The 20,958-nt window shown below is 42.3% G+C and overlaps 1 protein-coding gene across 2 annotated transcripts in view; it reads right to left on the bottom strand.

Moving 5' to 3' along the window:
* The window catches only part of mfsd14bb (major facilitator superfamily domain containing 14Bb), a 25,228-nt gene extending 4,270 nt beyond the window's left edge, over positions 1-20,958 (bottom strand). Inside the window, exons 1-11 of one of the 2 annotated variants that reach the window (XM_024002970.2) lie at positions 20,711-20,957; positions 9,292-9,384; positions 4,409-4,471; positions 3,636-3,763; positions 3,061-3,175; positions 2,728-2,946; positions 2,323-2,436; positions 1,670-1,741; positions 1,394-1,506; positions 1,123-1,220; positions 685-839 (exon numbers count right to left, since the gene is read on the bottom strand). In XM_024002970.2, the coding sequence (XP_023858738.1) occupies positions 685-839; positions 1,123-1,220; positions 1,394-1,506; positions 1,670-1,741; positions 2,323-2,436; positions 2,728-2,946; positions 3,061-3,175; positions 3,636-3,763; positions 4,409-4,471; positions 9,292-9,384; positions 20,711-20,782 (1,242 nt within the window). In that variant the 5' untranslated portion in view covers positions 20,783-20,957. Of the gene's footprint in view, positions 1-684; positions 840-1,122; positions 1,221-1,393; positions 1,507-1,669; positions 1,742-2,322; positions 2,437-2,727; positions 2,947-3,060; positions 3,176-3,635; positions 3,764-4,408; positions 4,472-9,291; positions 9,385-20,710 lie in introns of both variants that reach the window. The other variant, XM_024002971.2, reaches the window with a different exon arrangement.

Here is a 20,958-nt window from a genome sequence, read left to right as displayed (position 1 = left end):
AAGTTCGGGCWCTGGCTGTGCCACCCAAGGACATTCAGAGACTTGTCCTCTAGCCACTCCTGCGTTGTCTTGACTGTGTGCTTAGGAGCGTTGTCCTGTTGGAAGGTGAACCTTCACGCCAGTCTGAGGTCCTGAGCTCTCTGCAGCAGGTTTTCAAGGTTCTCTCTGTACTTTGCATCAATCCTGACTAGTCTCCCAGCGCATGCCGCTGAAAAACATCTCCACCGCATGATGCTGCCACCACCATGCTTCACCGTAGGGATGGTGCCATGTTTCCTCCAGACGTGACGCTTGGCATGGTTTTCATCAGACCAGAGAATCTTGTTTCTCATGTTCTGAGAGTCCTTTAGGTGTCTTTTGGCAAACTCCAAGCGGGCTGTCATGCATCTTTTACTGAGGAGTGGCTGTGCACTGTATGTATTGATGATAGGTTTTACTTTGATAATGATTATTTTAACCATYATCAAAAAGTAGAAGAAGCTTCTCTTAATGGGATAACTTTTTGTTTTACTAATCCAACGCCATAAAATAAAACTACTGTTTCTTAGCCAACAGAAGGGGTTTTTGTGCTCTTTGGGCCTAAAGCAAACTGACATCACATTCACCATCACACRAACACAGCTGTACTCATATGATCTCAGAGTTACACAGCCATGAAATTAAAGATGTAAGCGGGCTCTGTACCTCGCTGGGTTCCTGAGGTGTGCTTTTGTTTCTTCCTGTCATAGGGTCAAGCTCGTTCAGCTCCACGTTGAACAGGAAGAATATGAAGCCGTACAGAGCTGGACCCAGCCCATTGCATAGGCCTCTGATACCCGTAATCATTCCCTGGACACATCCTGTAAACGTAACAAAGACAGATTTTACTCTGACGGCACAGATAAACTCACAATTCACCTCCTTTCAGACACCTCAGGTAGAAAGGGTATAAAAAGCATAATGCCTGTTATGGTGAAAGGGAGAGCAAGGTAGAGATTACATAGACCAAGGCTTGAATCAGTTGTCACATGTCAGCTGTTGCTCTTTAGTTGGTCAGTGGCAGTGACCTCTGCAGCTCTGTGTAAGGGCAATGTGTAGAGGGGAAAAGGTAGAGCCACAGAGAGGAGACTGGTGTTGTCTTACCTTGCTGATCAGAGGCTGCTATCCGGGACACCAAAGCACTGACTGCAGGGAAGGTGATACTGGACATGGCTGCGACTGTACCCGCAGCCCACATCATCCTGAAAGGCAGGAGGTCCCACAGTGGGGTTAGAGCTATTTCACACGGACAATGGACAAATCCCCTCCACACTCACGCGGTGCCAACACTTAGACAGCTGGACAACACTGAAGACTAAAAGACCAACCCTATGTATGAGATATCATTTTGGCTGTGGATCAAACACAAACTTACCATGGTTCTGATCCAAAGCCATACCAGGCTAGCTGGAACAGCTGAAACCCCAGTCCAAGCAACACTGTGTTTTTATTCCCGATAGTTCTCATAAAATAGGTTAAGAGCAATGTCTGTTAAAAGAAAAAGGGGGRAGAGAAATTACAGTAAATCCAAAATATTGTATTCTTCATTATCTTTTAATAGTTTGAGGTAAATATTGACGTGGAACATCGTAAATAGTGACACTTTTCACAGTTGATGAATAGCAAAAATACTAATATAGCAACACAATACCTGAGCGATAATAGAGAGGATCCCGACCATTGCTATAAAAGCAGCAATTGCTGCAGGTGAGAATTCAATAACCTGAAAAGGAACACAAAGCACAGTGCATCTCATATTACACAGTGTGGATAAAAGTTAAGTATACACGTCACCCTCAACATATCCAATTAATTTAGACAAGGCAGATGCAATGTTGCCAATTGAGTGACTTTGTTGCTAATACTATGCAAGTTCAGACCCCTCCAGCGACTTTTAATGGCTCTAGTGACAAATTCAGCTACTTTTCAGTGTGCCTTTGTGAAGTTTTGACACGAGGGCTTTTCCCACTAAATTCTGCCGCAAACGAGAGTGGGATTCACAGCAACGACACACACACAGGCTGAGAAGCACACGGGGAGGGGATGAGCGGCGAGAGAGGGGGCGAAAACACTACATCAGGGACTGCAGCTATGCCGCAGCAAGCCAAATTTGGGCTGTGACATCGTCGCAGCAATGCCAAAACATCTAGAGAGTTCTAGCGACAAATCAAGGAGCCAAAAGCGAAATTCACCGCAAAATTGTTGGCAACACTGGTCAGATAACATTACATAATGATTGATAACAATGCTAGAATGACTTAAGACGTCCCATGATGCTTATAACTGACTTATAACCAGTCGCACCTGTCGCAGGTAGAGGAAGAAACTGGAGTATTGGCCTGCCTCTGGCAAGTAGGACAGGAACACTGTGACACATATAAGCAGCACTGTCGGGTCCTTTCCCACTCGCCTAAGAGACTGTGGACAAATGACATGTGAGGAAGAAAAAAACCAAGTGGTCAACATTCAGTATCACAGTGAAATTCTAAACATATCGAACAGCTGTAAGACTTGAGGCTAATTTGTACACAACCAACATACGCAAGAATGCAAAATGACGATCCAAAATACGCAGACATATGCAGCCCTTCAATTTTTTTACTCCGCAAAATCGCCATGTTACGGAGCTAATTGCCTTCTTGCATTGCATATGTACATAAGGTATAACAGTTTATTCAATTTGGGTAAGGTTATGTCAATGTCACTCACAGCAAAGGGGTCAGCTTGCTCCCAAGAGATAGGCGACCCCCAGGACGTCAGTCTCATTTTGTCTGGGAGAGATTCTGGCACGACCAAAAGGACAAAGGCGATATCCACCACTGCGATGATAGTGGCCACTAGCACCACCAAACTGTCGCCGTAATTTGCAGAAAGGTAGGCACCGATGGCGGGACTCGTGACCAAACTGGCGGCAAACGTTGCTGACACCTGAAGCAGAAGGGGAAGGTGGAACATTCTCAACATTTGTGTGTTAATTTATTCTATCCTCTTTAACATATAAGTGGTGGGGGTTAAGGCGTTAAGACAGACAAGAGCCATTACCAGTCCATATGCTGTGCTTCTTTCATGTTCTTCAGTGATGTCTGCAACATATGCAAATATTACAGAGAAAGTCACAGCGAAGACGCCCGAGACTGATATCATGGCAAAATACCACCTGTAGAGAAACATTCAAAAGTAAAAATCTTACTCAAAACAGAGGAAATGTCACATATATTCAACACTGATAGAAATGTATATTGAAAACAAAGTTATTTAAATTCAGCAGCGAAGATACATTTCTCTCAGTGAGAGAAGGTAAGCATCAGCAGAAAACACATAGGGAGAATCTCAATTGCCTACTCCTCGCTTCCTCTCTTCTTGCCTCCTTCTCAAAACCCATTGGAGGAGAAGATCAGAGGGGAGGGACCTATGGCTTTCTCATCCAATAGGTTTTGAGAAGGAGGCAAAGAGAGAGGACACGAGGAGTATGCAATTGAGATTTTCCCATTGCCCACATACGACCCTTGTTCCCAGCAGGTTCGCAGTCAGAAGCCACGGAGAGCGCTGTAGAGATCACTCACATGAGAAGCATGTGACTGAGCACAAAGGGTGCTATGTCTACCGGTGCCTCTTACCATGGGCTTATCCTCATTAGGGGGATTGGGGCACAGGTGAAGAACACTGTAACCAGCAGGAAGGACTTCCTGCCCCAAACATCTGATAAGGCACCTATCAGAGGGGCACTCAGGAAAGACAGCAACCCCTACACACGACACAGGGGGGTGGGTAAAATGTAATCACAATGCTACGYCAAAAATGCATCAAGCACGAGACCTATATGGGCAGGCGTTTCACACAACTCAATGTAGGTGTGAAAGAGCTACATAACCAATGTTAAAATTGCTCACCTAAGCACATAAAGAGTGTGACATAGCTAACTGAAGTATAGTAACATGGGGTCTTGCTGTGGGTAGTAAATGCAGCACAAAGACGATCATGACCAAACCTTAGGCAGACCTGGGTTACCAGGCAAGCTCAACCCTCTGTGATTCTGACTGACAACCATCTATGTCATACATGACAATATTTTATATTACAATGCTGTAATACTCAGCTCTTTTCACCAGTGACTAATGCTGATCTGAACAAACCAGATAGACGAAAAGACAGTGCCTAGTAGAAACTTGACAAACAGTTTCCCCCCTGCACCTCTCACCTACACCAAAAAGCTAGATCACCTAAAAATAATCCAGAAACATTAACTAAAAGAACAAGGCTGTCTGAAATTAGAAAGTGAGCATAGTGACCAAAAATCCTCTTATCGCAACTGAGATAAAAGTTACTATTTTTTTTTAAACAAAAAAAAACATTGAATCTTAAAAGCAACCCAAATGGAAATGCCTCTTACCTTAACACCTTGAATCAGACCATTCATGAGAAATGTGTGCTGTGGGAACGTTTCATGAAGAACCTGGAGGACAGAGGAAGGAGACAATACAAATACCCTTGTTAGGTAATTTGCAAAGTCTAAACAGATAATGCTGTCATTCATTCATGACCTTTGGGGCACTGAGGAGGGCGCACGTCTTGCCGCTTCCTGCTCGACTATTTTTGCATTAATTATGACTTTGTTTGTTCAGAATGTTTGTGTAATAATTTCCTACGAGCGACAAACACTTCTGGATCATGAATCAGAAGCTACAGACTTATCGCTSAGCCTCCCAGTTCTGGAATAATTCATTTCTCGCACAGCTGGCTTACCTGTTTCTCCTGGCCGAGACGACAGAAGGCAATGCCGGTGACGACGAAGAAGAACGAAAAAGGGGACTCCAAGCCAAGCTGAAAAGACAGGCTACATGTCCTCCTCTTTCTAGCATCCCGATGGCTAATGTCCAATCGCTGGAAAATTAACTTTGTGAACTCAGAGCAGCAAGGCTTCAAATCGTAGAGGGACATCAGGGAATGCTGAGTCTTGGTTTTTACAGAGACATGGCGTATGGACAACTCATTTGACTCTGCTATTCAACCAGACGACTTTTCAATTTTCCGTATTGATTGAACRCCGGCTTCTGGTAAGAGTAGGGGGAGGCATATGCTTCCTCGTCAACAGTTCATGGTGTACCGAAGTTAAAAACATCAAGCTCCTGTTCACCCTACATTGAGTTTTGGGTTTTTGGACCCCACGATATGCCGAGGGAATTCACGTGCGTTATTACCACGGCTGCGTACAAACAGCTACAAGCAAACATCAAAGCGGCACTCAGCGAACTGTACAAGAAAATTGGCCAGCAAGAATCCTCTCACCCGGACGAAGTCTTTATGGACGGGGGAGATTTTAACAAAGCAAGTTCATTTTTTATTATTCCAAAGTATCACCAAAATGTATCCTGGACCACGAGAGGAAACAACGTGCTGGACCATGTGTACACAAAACATCTGTGACGCATACAAAGCCGTCCCCCGCCTCCACAACGGCCAATCAGATCACGTCTCTCTGTTCCTACTCCCTGCCTAGAAGCAGCAGCTCAAGAGGGAGCCACCAACACAAAGAATAGTGAAGTACTGGACAGAGGCAGACTCAATACTGTAGGACTGTTTAAGAATATTAATTGGAATATGTTCAAAGATTCATCCACCCAGGACTCATCCATCAATATTAAGGAATATACATTGTCAGTCACAGGCTTCATTATGAAATGTGTTGATGATGTACTTGCAAAAACAATCCAGACATACCCTAACCAAAACCCTGGAAGAACAGAGAAATCCGTACCATGCCGAGAGCCCATACTGCAGCATTCAATGTCAGCAGCGCAAACCCCAACAAGTCGGTGGCGTGCGACGCGTACAAGGCAAGCAGGAACGAGCTCTACAAATCCTTTAGGGATGCAAAAAGACACTACAAACTCAAAATTTAAATCGATGTTTGACAACTCAGTCTCGCAACGCATGTGGCAAGGAATACAGGCTATCACGGACTACAAAGGCAAATCCAGCTGTGTGATGCCCTCCCTCTCAGACAAGATTAACACAATCTATGCACTCTTCGAGGCAGACAATACTGAGCAATCCAGGAAGGCTCTCGCTGCTCCAGAACCAGATGTTTTCGCTCTCCGAGTCTGACGTGAGGAACTCTCATGAGTGAATACACATAGCCGCCGGCCCAGATGCCATCCCTGGCCGCGTCCTCAGAGTGTGCGCTGACCAGCTGGTGGGAGTCTTCTCTGCCATCTTCAACCTGTCCCTGTCCCATGCTGTAGTTCCCCCACTTGCTTCAAGGAGACCACCATCATCCCAGTGCACAAGAAAAACAAGCTGACATGCGCAAATGACTACCGCCCAGTCGCACTCACCGGTCATCATGAAGTGCTTCGAGAGGCTGGTCATGGCCCACATCAAGGCCAGCATGCCAGGCACACTGGACTCACTCCAATTTGCCTACCGCTCCAACAGATCCACGGAAGATGCCATTACAACCATTATTCATACGGCCCCTAACACATCTGAACAAGAGGAACACCTATGTGAGAATGCTGTTCATTGACTACAGTTCAGCATTCAACACTATTGTTCCCTCGAAGCGCAGAGCCCCAACTCTGGACACTACCCTCTAAAACTGGACGCTGGACATCCTGACGGGCAGACCACAGGTTGTGAGGAATGGCAACAGAACCTACTCCATTCAGACTCTTAACACGTGGGCCAGCATCCACATCAAAGAGGACTTGACATGGACCAACACCACCACTCGTCAAGAGGGTGCAACAGCACCGTTGCTTCCTAAGGCAGGCTGAAGAAATGTGGCATGCCACCCCAGGTCCTCTCCAAATACTACCGCTGCACCATCGASAGCATCCTTACCAGTTGCATCGCAGCCTGGTACCGGAATTGCTCCGCTAACGACCGCCAGCGGGTGGTGAACACTAGCCTTGGGTCGTATACCGAGGTATTTTGAAATAGCCACGGGATGGTTTTTCAATACCGGTGAAACTATTTATTACAAGTTTTTCTATACATTTTAATATTTGTAGCTACTTTTTAAGTAAATACCTGCAGTCAACTTGTGCAATATGTTAGAAGATAAAGCAGATTGAATTCTCCATTTCACCTGTCATTATTTTACATTATGAAGCATACCGTAGTTCCCCAGAACATTTGAGCCAGTCACGTGTTTGTTTGTAAATAGCACAACTGGAGAAAGCGGAAGCAGATGAGTACCGCTGTTTATTGACACCAGTTGCGTTTTATATTGAAAGTCAGTTGTTTTTTTTGCTTCAATAGAGTGTTCAGGGACGTGCAACTATAGTTTTCCATTACAGAAAATACTTTAGTGCAACAATTGGCAGAAAATAGTCATTTTCATCAGATGACAACAGAAGTACAACGCTATTTGGCTGGAAGTAGGCTAAATGAGCCTACAATGAAAAAGCAAGGTATTTTTTTTGCTAAATCAATGCACGGCCATCATATTTCAGTTGATCACAGAAAGAATGTAGCCAGCTTGCACTTTACCAGAGAAAAGTTGGCTGGCCACACCACGAAAAGTACCAGAGAAAAGTAGCTACACATCAGTCAGAGCGCTGTCTGCTGATAGAATGCCCGTTTTTGAATTCTCATCCCAGTGGAGAAGTGCAACAAAAGCACAAAGTTGTCTGATGCCGAGAAGAAAGATATTTATGCGTATTATCTTTTTTTCCAAGTGTGAAAAACAAAGAATTCTACGTTAAAGCAAGCCCTAAGTTTAACTTGCTAGTTATCTAAGTAAGTAAGTGGCTGAATTAATAAGGTGACGGGGCATCATATTGTGTTGGCTTTGCCGTGTTTGAGAAGTCAAAGCCCTTTGGATGAATTATCTGTACAGCTGCCACTGTCTTTTGATTTCCTTGCATTTTTTCTCCTCTCCGTTCTCGGCCTGTCTGCTCTTTCGCCATCTTCTCCAGGCAGGCCCATTGCTCTACCAACTCCAGACTCCACACAGACACAGCATGTACACATGCTACTCCATAGCCAGTACTGTTCATTTGCACAATGTCTCTCGTTCACATGTAAATGTCCAAACTCACCAATAATGACATTCTGTAGCACCTACCTATTTACAGTGCATTCGGAAAGTATTCAGACCCCTTGACTTTTTCCACATTTTGTTTCATTACAGCCTTATTCTAAAAATATATTTTTTAATTATCAATCTACACACAATACCCCATAATGTCAAAGCAAAACAGTTTGTTAGACATTTTTAAAACTGAACTATCACATGTACATATGTATTCAGACCCTTTGTCAGTACTTTGTTGAAACAACTTTGGCAGTGATTACAGCCTTGAGTCTTCTTGGGTATGACATTAAAAGCTTGGCACACCTGTATTTGGGGAGTTTCTCCCATTGTTTTCTGCAGATACTCTCAAGCTCTGTCAGGTTGGATGGGGAGTGTCACTACACAGCTATTTTCAGGTCACTCCAGAGATGTTCATTCGGGTTCAAGTCCGGGCTCTGGCTGGGCCACTCAAGGACATTCAGAGACTTGCCCAGAAGCCACTCCTGTGTTGTCTTGGCTGTGTGTTTAGGGTCGTTGTTCTGTTGGAAGGTGAACCTCTTCCCCAGTCTGAGGTCCTGAGCAGGCTTTCATCAAGGATCTCTCTGTACTTTGCTACATTCATCTTTCCCTCGATGCTGACAAGTCATCAGACTAGAGAATCTTGTTTYTCATGGTCTGAGAGTCCTTTAGGTAACTTTTGGCAAACTCCAAGTGGGCTGTCATAGGGAGTGGCTTCCGTCTGGACACTCTACCATAAAGGCATGATTGGGGGAGTGATGCAGAGATGGTTGTCCTTCTGGAAGGTTCTCCCATCTCCACAAAGGAACTCTGGAGCTCTGTCAGTGACCATCGGGTTCTTGGTCACCTCCTTGGCCAAGGCCCTTCTCCCCCGATTGCTCAGTTTGGCTGGGCGGCCAGCTCTAAAAAGACTCTTGGTGGTTCCAAACTTCTTTCATTTAAGAATGATGGAGGCCACTGTGTTCTTGGGGACCTTCAATGCTGCAGAAATGTTTTGGTACCCTTCCACAGATCTGTGCCTTGACAAACCTGTTTCGGAGCTATAGGGAAAATTCCTTTGACCTCATGGCTTGATTTTGGCTGACATGCATTTCCAAATCATGTCCAATCAATTGAATTTACCACAGGTAGAAACATCTCAAGGATGAGTAAAGGATGAGTCTCCTGTGTTAAAATGACTAATAAAATATAAAAAAATATTTTAAAAAACTTAGGTGTCTGGTGTGTTTACTTACAGTCAGCATTGGTGTTGTAAGCAGCCCCCAAGCAAAGAACTCTAGAAAGATGACCACAACTGCATGGGACACCTTGGCACGGCCGGTGGTGTGCTGCAATGGGAAGATAGTGACAGAGGCTGTTTAGGACAGTCCACGGTGCAAAATAGCAGTGTCTTATCTGTAATAACAACATTGAGCAAGAACTTGCTACAACCTTCCTTGTTTTAAAAGTGAAAATGTCAACGTGGGGAGATGCTACAGTAGGGGGACTACTGCCGCGTTCAGGTCATGTCGGAAACTCGGGACCTCAGAATTAAATTTAATGTAAGTTAGTTACGTAGACTCTTAAAGCTTCCTATTGGTTGATTCTGATGAATATTGGTTGATTCTGATGAATAGTAATGGAGGAGTTTCCTGCCGAAACTCAATTGGAAATGCAAATGGAAAAATGATAAATCAATATCAAGATTGCAATTCCTTTTCCTCAATAGGTATGCATTTTGTGACAATTCATATTGAAATGCAAAATAAATTGCATTATAATTTTCATGATTGAGTACACGTCTGCCAATTTGAAAAAGATAAATGTCTGACATTTAATTCCCATGGTACTAACCAGTACAACACTGACACATTTAAAAATCTAACGTAAATGCATAAATGACAAATAATTTCTCATGTTTGCCATTTAATTGCATTGTTGTGATAACATGAATTGTGACAAATCTAATAAATTCTCAACTGGCAATTGACAACGCTTTTCCATACTCTGTGTGGTTTAAGACAGTCAAAATTCAAATGATCAAACTCAAAAAATCAATCGCAATTCTTAATTTTGCTATTTAGTTTAGGTTATCGTTTTCGACTTGTTGGCGGGGTTTTGGTAACATGAGGCGGAAGAGATTGCCTATGCTTGTTGGGAACAGTCACTTTTGGTCATAGCTGTATCGATGTGGCGTGTTTTTAGGTTGTCCCGGCAACAACAACCAGTGTGAAACCCTACAGATGAAAAAAAACAGACAATGTGCGCAAGGAGTTTGCAAGAGGGGACTATAAATCTCAGTGGAGGGGACACAGGGAGCTAGTAGCTAGCTAATATGKCTAATTGGCTATTAGATGTACAATGCGGAGAAAGTTTGTGAACACCTTAGGATTTTCACATAAAATGTTAGATCTTAATCTATGTCCTAATAATAGACAAAGATAACCTGATTAAACAAATGACACAAAAACATTACTTTTTCAACATTTATTTATCCACAAATGATTCAACATGCAATATCCGTGTGAAAAAGTATGTGAACCCCTGGTTTTATCAGGTCAATTAAGGGGAAAAATAGAATTGGGTGTTTAAATAATTTCATGGATGCTCGTCACCACATTAGCTCTTTGAGATACATTGGCATCGAACATGTTAAAGACTCCTAGGAGGGGGGGAAGATACTGATAATCTATTATTGGAGAAGAGAATTGTAATGGATTGGAATCACCGTTTGTGTACCATGTCTCCTAGAGGTCTGAAACAAGAGTTTGATATCTGACAATTTTTTACATGAATATGTCACTTTGATTTGTCTTGACTTCCAGGTCACCTACTTGGACATTTTGTAATTATCTGGAACTACTACATGTACCCATCTCATTGTTATCAAGTTATTAGAGATACACAAATAGTTTTTGCACCCACCATACGTCATGTCCACAATGGTCATGTGAGGTGAAATGTGTATATTTTGGGATGTGAGCACCCAGTTTGTGTGTTTGGCCTGACGAAGATTCGTTACGGATCGGAACTTTGTCAATAAGCGGTGAATTGGGAGCTTTAACAGTGTGGGGGAATTATTGTTTACTAGAATTCTTTATAAGCCCAGCACCTACAGTACCAGTCAAAAGTTTGGACACACCTACTCATCTAGGGTTTTTCTTTATCTGTACTATTTTCTACATTGGTCTAATAATAGTAGTGAAGACATCAAAACTATGAAATAACACATATGGAATCATGTAGAAACCAAAAAAAATAAAATAAAATATCTAAATACATTTTATATGAGATTCTTCAAAGTAGCCACCCTTTGCCTTGATGACAGCTTTGCACACTCTTGGCATTCTGTGTTGTCATGTGTTGTTGCCTTGCTCTGTTGTCGTCTTAGGGTCTCTATGTAGGGTTGTCTCTTGTCATAATGTGCATTTTGGCATATATTTATATCTTTTTTAAATTTTGAATCCCAGCCCCCGTCCCCACAGGAGGCCTTTTTCCTTTTGTTAGGCCGTCATTGTAAATAAGAACTTGTTCTTAACTGACTTGCCTAGTTAAATAAAAGGTTAAACACAAAATAAAAACTCTCAACCAGCTTCATGAGGTAGTCACCTGGAATGCATTTCAATTAACAGGTGTGCCTTGTTAAAAGTGAATTTCTTTCCTTCTTAAAGCATTTGAGCCAATCAGTGTTGTGACAAGGCAGGGGTGGTATACACAAGATAGCCCTATTTAGACCAAGGCCATATTATGACTAAAACAGCTCAAATAAGCAAAGAGAAACGACCGTCCATCATATCTTTAAGAAATGAAGGTCAGTCAATCCGGAACAATTAAAGAACTTTGAAAGTTTCTTCAAGTGCTGTGGCAAAAACCATCAAGTGCTAAGATGAAACTGTCTCTCATGAGGACCACCACAGGAAAGGAAGACCCAGAGTTACCTCTGCTGCAGAGTATAAGTTCATTAGAGTTACCAGCCTCAGAAATTTCAGCCCAAATAAATGCTTCACAGAGTTCAAGTAACAGACACATCGCAACATCAGCTGTTCAGAGGAGACTGCGTGAATAAGTCCTTCAAGGTCAAATTGCTGCAAAGAAAACACTACTAAAGGACACCAATAATAAGAAGTTACTTGCTAGGGCCAAGAAACACGACCAATGGACATTAGACCGGTGGAAATGTCTCCTTTGGTCTAATGAGTCCAAATTTAAGATGTTTGGTTCTAACCACTGTGTCTKCTTAGTAAGACACAGAGTAGGTGAACGGATGATATCCGCATGTGTGGTTCCCACCGTGAAGCATGGAGGAGGTGGTGTGATGGTGCTTCGCTTGTGACACTGTCAGTGACTTATTTAGAATTTAAGGCACACTTAACCAGCATGGCTACCACAGCATTATGCAGCAGTATGCCATCCCATCTGGTTTGCGCTTAGTGGGACTATCTGTTTTCAACAGGACACTGACCCAACACACCTCCAGGCTGCGTAAGGGCTATTTGACCAAGAAGGAGAGTGATGGAGTGCTGCATCAGATGACATGGCCTCCACAATCACCCAACTTCAACCCAATTGAGATGGTTTGGATGAGTTGAACTGCAGAGTGAAGGAAAAGCATATGTGGAAACTCCTTCAAGACTGTTGGAAAAGCATTCTAGGTGAAGCTGGTTGAGAGAAAGCCAAGAGTGTGCAAAGCTGTCAAGGCAAAGGATCTCAAATATAAAATATATTTAGATTTGTTTAAGACTTTTTTGGGGTAACTATATGATTCCATCTGTGTTATTTCATAGTTTTGATCTCTTCACTATGATTCTACAATGTAAAGAAAAATCCTTGAATGAGTAGCTTTCAAGTCTTTCCACGAAAATGCCATTTTTTGTTAATGTAACTACAACCATGCATAATTCACATTCACTAAAAATGACAAACTTCTTGTAGCAGGCATTAGGCTATTGAAAATTAACACAGGTCTCGTCAAATCTCTCAAACCCACCTGCTAGTRATTAGCCAGCTAATCTTTATATTTCAAGTTCAGCCAATTTGGATCTATTTGCTAGCCAACAAGGTTGAACAGTTGAATTGTTAAACACACCCTTCTGTGGCATGTTAGCCTTTCCACTTTGTTCAGATGTTGAAATCAAGTGGCCTTGCAAATTATGACTTGACTTAATAAACTAAGTAGATTGTCACAAGAGAAAAGATCATTTGCCCTTAACCTCGCCAGAATTTTCCATCAATGGATTTCGATTTAACTTGTTTGACTGCTATGATTAAGCAATAAGGCACAAACAAGCCGACTGGATACAGCCGTTAGCCATGGTACTGTATATTGGCCATATACCACAGGGTGCCTTATTGCTATTATAAACTATTTACCAACGTAAAAGTAATTTTTTCATTCCCATGGTATATGGTCTGATATGCCAACCAAACAGCATTCAGGGCTCGAACCCGGTTTATAATTGTAAGGAAATCCCTTTTGCGCATGAGCATAACTATAGATAAATCTGACAGGGGASTTTGAGTGATAAAAGATGGACAAAGGATCTCAATCTCTGAGCAAGAAACACTTCGATGAACTACATTTTTTTATTTTTTATGTTAGCCTATTTTCGGGCCATTGTGCCGTTATTATGTGCCAGCTATTAAGACTACAAACAGTTATAAATGGGCCCATTTGCGAGACTGACTTGTCATTTCAATAGGCATAGGCTACAAACTAAAATCTGGGTTTACGATTGTACTTAGATGCAAGTAGCCTATAGCCCCTGATAGGCTTCTGTAGACTGAAGATGTAAGTCAAACGTAGGCAAGATGTCATCTGAACGATTTAGCAGCTTGCTTAGTTCAAAGTTAGAGATTAATTTATTTGAACATGAATAGTTTGGCGATTTCGAGGTAAGAAGTGCTTGTGTTTCCCAATAGCCTGCTGGAATAGGCTACTGAGGATGGGGTCATAATTTCAATCACTGAATTAAATATGAATGATATGTTTATGAACTGAATATGCTTGTCAACAACAGCCAGTGTTTATTATTATTATTAATATTATTTCTTTTCTTTTTTTTATACCTGGGGCCTAAATCTGACTGACTGTTACCGTCAATCTAATGCGTTCTAACCACTGACCGGCAATTGCGATACAGCTTTGATAACTTCCAATTTGATCAACTAAATGTAGCCATTAATAATTGCATAATAACACAAGGCTACAACAAGAATACACTGAAGTTATAGGCTATTCGTTCAATCTGTTTGCCAGCTCCAGGTAGGCTACTTGATGGCCAACAGATGAAAATGTATTCATTGAGGACTTTTCCCCATAACAGAAGCAAGCAAGGGAGTTCCATAACTTCCATTTCAAGTTTCCACTTGCGCATAATGACAAGTTAAATAGTCTACCTACAACTGGTAAAAAGTTGACGAGCACGTGTGCTGCTTTGTCTACTCTCACTCACATGACTCAGCCAATAGTGGTCTAAGCTGCATGCTCTCTCAACACACACACAAATGGCGACCGCAGTGCAACTTAGAAGTAGCCCAAAAACCTGCAACCAATACATTTAACGTATCCCAATTTGGCAGGAAAAATGTGAACATGGCAACCCTGGTCAAAGAGGAAGATGTGAACTCTCAACTTTGTAAGCGTGAGAGGCAGGGGAAGAGGCTTGGTGTGTGGGCTTATTTTGGACCTAAGCTTGACGCCTGCCTTCCCGCATTTGGGAAAACGATTCCCATTGTTAGGGCGGAGATGTGCCTTTCGTCATTATATACAGATCTCTGATGTAAATGGGAAGGTGCACACAGTAGTTTTTATTTTATCTTTATTTAACTAGGCAAGTCAGTTAAGAACAAATTCTAATTTTCAATGACAGCCTAGGAACAGTGGGTTAACTGCCTTGTTCAGGAGCAGAACGACAGATTTTTACCTTGTCAGCTCGGGGAGTCGGTCTTGCAACCTTTCGGTTACTAGTCCAACGCTCTAACCACTAGGCTACCTGCCGCCCCAGTGAGTGAAGGAGACGAGACCAAAAATACAACATTAGAACAAGTGGACGTAAACGCTGATAAAAAAAAAAAGAAAAACAAAACTACAGGCATTTGGAATATCGCTCAAAAACTAATTTGAATTACATCAAAGTAATGCGATATACAGTATCGCCCAGCCCGAATGGAAGTGGGTGAGAACCACGAGCCTCCTAGGTTTTGTATTGAAGTCAATATACCCAGAGGAGGATGGAAACTATCTGTCCTCTGGCTACAACATGGTGTTACCCTACAGAGTGCTGTTAAGGCTACTGTAGACCTTCATTGCAAAACAGTGCGTTTTAATAAATTATTTGGTGACGTGAATATATTTAGCATAGTTACCTAAAAATGTTTCATTATGTTTATGAAATTCACCGAGGAAGGTCCTCCCCTGGTCTATACACAATATCCCATAATGACGACGCAAAAACAGAGAAATTTTTGCAAATTTATTGCAAATAAAAACATTTACATAAGTATTCAGACCCTTTACTCAGTACTTTGTTGAAGCACCTTTGGCAGCGATTACAGCATCAATTCTTCGTCGGTATGGCGCTACAAGCTTGGCACATCTGTATTTGGGGAGATTCTTCCATTCTTCTCTGCAGATTCTCAAGTTGGATGGAGAGCGTCGCTGCACAGCTATTTTCAGGTCACTCCAGAGATGTTCTGTCTGGGCCATTCAAGGACATGGAAGGTGAACCTTCAACCCAGTCTGAGGTCCTGAGCAGGTTTTCACCAAGGATCTCTGTACTTTGCACCGTTCATCTTTTCCTCGATCCTGACTAGTCTCCCAGTCTCTGCTGCTGAAAAACATCCCCACAGCATGATGCTGCCACCACGCTTTACCGTAGGTATGGTGCCAGGTTTCCTTCAGACGAGGAATTCTGGAGCTCTGTTAGTGACCATCAGGTTTCTTGGCCACCTGCCTGACCAAGGCCCTTCTCCCCCTGACACCTCAGTTTGGCCGGAAGGCCAGCTCTAGGAAGAGCCTTGGTGGTTCCAAACTTCTTCCATTTAAGAATGATGGAGGCCACTGTGTTCTTGGGAACCTTCAATGCTRCAGAAATGTTTTGGTACCCTTCCACAGATCTGTGCCTCGACACAATCCTGTCTCTGAGCTCTACGGACAATTCCTTCGAATTGTCAACTGTGGGACCATATCCAATCAATTGAATTTAGCCCAGGTGGACTCCAATCAAGTTGTGGAAACATCTCAAAGATGATCAATGGAAACAGGTTGCACCTGAGCACAATTTCGAGGCTCATAGCAAAACGTCTGAAAACAAGGTATTTCTGTTTAGTTTTTTTTTTATACATTTGCAAAAACCAGTTTTTGCTTTTTCATTATGGGGTATTGTGAGTAGATTTAATAAGGGGAAAATTATATTTAAGCAATTTTAAAATAAGGCATAACAAAATGTGTAAAAGGGGAAGGGGTCTGAAAACTWTCCGAATGCACAACTCCAGTGTATATTTGGCCTTGTGTTTTAGGTTATTGTCCTGCTAAAAGGTGAATTCATCTCCCAGTGTCTGTTGGAAAGCAGACTCCACAAGGTTTTCCTCTGGGATTTTGCCTGTGCTTAGCTCTATTCCGTTTCTTTATTATCTTGAAAAACGCCACAGTTCTTATCGATTACAACCATACCCATAACATTCTGCAGCCACCACCATGCTYGAAAATATGGAGAGTGGTACTCAGTAATGTACTGTATTGGATTCATCCCAAACGTAACACTTTGTATTCAGAACAAAAAGTTWAATTGCTTTGCCAATTTTCTTTGCTGTATTAATTTAGTGCCGTTTAGCTGCAAACAGGATGCATGTTTTGGCATATTTTTATTCTGTACAGGCTTCCTTCTTTTCACTCTGTCAGTTAGGTTAGTGTTGTGGATACCGGGAACAATTAATAATTTTCCAGAGAGTCCCGGGAAATACAGCAAAAATCGGAAGTGCCCATTTAAAGCGTTTAAAACCAAGATACGGTCACTTTGACAGGGATCTCCCAAAATTACATTGTCGGCTACACCACTATGTTAAGATTTCACAGCAAGTGAAACTGATATTTAGTAATGATAGAGTAACTTTGATCGACAATTGTGAAACAGGCTGTTCATAAATTCCAAAGTGTTATCATGTTCCTCAATTAATTCAGCGCAATTAAGCAGTAGGCCTATGCTATCTCCACACAGAGCGTGCTCAGGATCCACAGAACGCACCCAGAGTAGGCTATAGCGTTTCTGAATCATACAAACATTGTAACGACAGTCAAACAAAAGTCAAATTACCAACGTTGCAACAAATGACAGAATATCCCCTATTTGGCAAAATTGAGTTGTTGATTAAACAGATCAGCTCATGAATAAAACAGGGAGATGAAGAGAGGAAATAGTTTAAATAGCAAGGTATCTTAACAGGGACCAACTCCGTAAACAAACTATCCATACCTACTCTCATTCAGTCTGTTGATCACACATTCTCTACCGAAGCTCTCATATGGGCCGCAACAGGAGACAGCGCAGAGAAGCGGGGTAAATGTTATCACGGTATTTGACATGACTAGGTGAGACGTGCTTTGATAATGAAACCTATGGATTACAAAATAAAGTTATGAATTTWYRYGMKWYTSKGKKTYWMAAWMWMAMMMMAMWYTWTWTKYSMCASWYKCGGAATACAACAAGTGTAGACATCACCGTGAAATGCTTACTTACAAGCCCTTAACCAACAGTGCAGATCAAGAAGAAGAAAATATTTACCAAGTAGGCTAAAATAAAAAGTTATAATAAAAAGTAACACAATAACGAAGCTATATACAGGGGGCACCAGTACCGAGTCAGTGTGCGGGGGTACAGGCTAGTTGAGGTAACCTGTACATGTAGGTGGGGGTGAAGTGACTACCATAGGTAGCAAACAAACAGCGAGTAGCAGCAATATACAAAAGGGAGAGGGGTCAATGTAAATTGTCCGGTGGAGATTTTTATGAATTATTCAGCAGTCTAATGGCTTGGGGATAGAAGCTGTTGAGGAGCCTTTTGGTCCTAGACTTGGCGCTCCGGTACCGCTTGCCATGTGGTAGCAGAGAAAACAGTCTATAACTTGGGTGACTGGAGTCTGACAATTTTATGGGCTTTCCTCTGACACCGCCTATTATATAGTAGGTCCTGGATGGCAGGAAGCTTGGCCCCAGTGATGTACTGGGCCGTTCACACTACCCTCTRTAGCGCCTTACGGTCAGATGCCGAACAGTTGCCATACCAGGCGGTGATGCAACCGGTCAGAATGCTCTCGATGGTGCAGCTGTAGAACCTATTGAGGCTCTGGGGACCCATGCCAAATCTTTTCAGTCTCCTGTCGTGCCCTCTTCACAACTGTCTTGGTATGTTTGGACCATGATAGTTTGCTGGTGATGTGGACACCAAGGAACTTGAAACTCTCGACCCGCTCCACTAAAGCCCCAGTCGATGTTAATGGGGGCCTGTTCGGCCCGCCTTTTCCTGTAGTCCACGATCAGCTCCTTTGTCTTGCTCACATTGAGGGAGAGGTTGTTGTCCTGGCACCACACTGACAGTTCTCTGACCACCTCCCTATGGGCCGTCTTATCATTGTCGGTGATCAGGCCTACCACTGTTGTGTCGTCAGCAAACTTAATGATGGTGTTGGGGTAGTGTTTGGCCACGCAGTCGTGGGTGAACAGGGAATACAGGAGGGGACAAAGTACACACCCCTGAGGGGACCCAGTGTTAAGGATCAGCGTGGCAGATGTGTTGTTGCCTACTCTTTCACTGGGATTCAGTGGGAAAATAGCCTAAGCTTTATATAAGGCTAATACATGAGTCAATAGAWAAATAATACACTTGATTTACATTATGCTAAATCTTTCTGATCAGTAGATAGATGAGTAGACGAATAAATAAGCTACCACTTCCACTTGTCCAGCCAGAGATGAAGTAACCAAAGGCTTTTGGTCGGGAGTAGGACAGGCTACTACGCGAGTGAAGACCAAGCAGACTTGTATAACGTGCTAGCAAACGTTTCTGCTCTACTAATATATGAGCAAGCATTAGCACTCATCTCAATTTTGTTTCCTCGTCTCCTCACTCCGCTGCTGCCTGCCTCCGCCGCAATGTTTTCAACACATTTAAATCAAAATAGCCTGCTGTCTTCTAGAAATCTGTCTTTTTCGGGTTAATTCCTGTTATGTCGGACTGGGGCTCGGGCTTCAATTTACCGGGCTTGGGTCAGACCGTGATCTAAATGTCAGTTCTGATGAGAACTCTAAACTGCATTCGGTTCGCGTGTGCAGTCCGACAGTGTCAATTATGCATTCGCTTTGAAATTATTACATCTTCATGTGAAGGAAATACGCTAGGCTAAAGGCTTCCATGCAACAACCTGTTTGGATAATGTGCCATTTTACTTTTGGCCAATCTGCTGCTGCGCATGTTGTGTATTTTTTGGAATTGCATTTGTGCGACATTGGGGGGAAATGTTGTAATTTCCGGGATCTTGTCATTACATTTTTTCAGGACATGTGAAGAGTGGTCCCGGGATCCCGGTGTTAATCACTATTGTGGAGTAACTACAATGTTGTTGAGCCATCCTCAGTTCTCTCCCATTACAGCCATTAAACTCTAACGGTTTTAAAGTCGCCATTGGCTTCATGTCCTCTCCGGCAACTGCGTTAGGAAGGATGCCTGTATCTTTGTAGTGACTGGGTGTATTGATATTGATACACCATCCAATGTGTAATTATTAACTTTACCATGCCCAAAGGGATATTCAATGTAACTTTTTATTAATTTGTAACATTTTCGAAAAACATCATCCCACTTTGACATTATGGGGTATTATGTGTAGGCCAGTGCCCCTATGCAGAAATCGCGTCGCCATTTCCTGGTTGATAAAGTTCGAATAGTTCGCCTATTTATTTTTTATGTGACAAAACAAGCAAGTATAGTGTAGAGAATCACTGTAACACCTAAACACCTGTGAAATATATTTTCCTTAACCAAAATGTTTGTATTTTCAGCTGTTCTAACAGTTTTGAAAAAATTTATAAAGCCAAGTAATGTGATTTGCTAGTTCGCTACATGCATAGCTCCAGACCAAACATTTTACTTTACTACAATGTCATGTTGGATAAAGACATTTTAGGGCACCCAGCTGTATGTTATTGTAGTAGCTATAGCCACTTACTGTCATGTGCACCCTGTTCATATGACCCCGACCCCGACCCTCGCCTAGCTAATCATATCAGATTGGAATTCAAGAGCACGGACAGCAAACTTTATTGCTAACGAGTTCGCAAAATGTAGCGACAAAGCTATCTAACGTGTATGTATCCGAATCATGTGAAAATACGTAATTATCTATATGGACACAATAACCTCGTGAAAATGAGATTGTCAAAATGGCAGAGATATTAGCTAGCGAAAACAGAAGAGATAGCTAACGTTAGCTAGAAAGCTAACGTACTAGCTAGTAGCTACTTAATAACATGCTAACTTCGACTGACTGGTAGCAACAAGATGGACTAAATAACGTTATTGACACTTCCGGCATAGCCGTACCTAACGCGTTACTAGCTAACTACAGAAGCTAACTAAATATTTTGAAGGATGTACAAACGTGGGTAACGTTAATTTCACTTACAGGGGTCCCATCTCTCATGTTTCGGACCAACATGATGTCGTTGGTCTCAGTCGGTATTTTCTCCTGGGTCATTTCACATCTTGCTGTAACGATATTTAGATAAAGTCCATGCTGTGTAATATTCTTAGATACATCCGTCTCTTCCAGGTTGTCTTGATGATTATGACTAACTATGACTATTACCCGGCCTGAGTAAACTGTTGTGAGTTTTTCTGTCAGATTCAGATTTTACGTCAAGACGTTCTTCT

The sequence above is a fragment of the Salvelinus sp. IW2-2015 genome, linkage group LG15, assembly GCF_002910315.2.
Source record: "Salvelinus sp. IW2-2015 linkage group LG15, ASM291031v2, whole genome shotgun sequence".
Taxonomy (NCBI): domain Eukaryota; kingdom Metazoa; phylum Chordata; class Actinopteri; order Salmoniformes; family Salmonidae; genus Salvelinus; species Salvelinus sp. IW2-2015.
The sequence above is the reverse complement of the archived record's forward strand: the minus strand, read 5'-3'. Positions and strand labels throughout refer to the sequence as shown.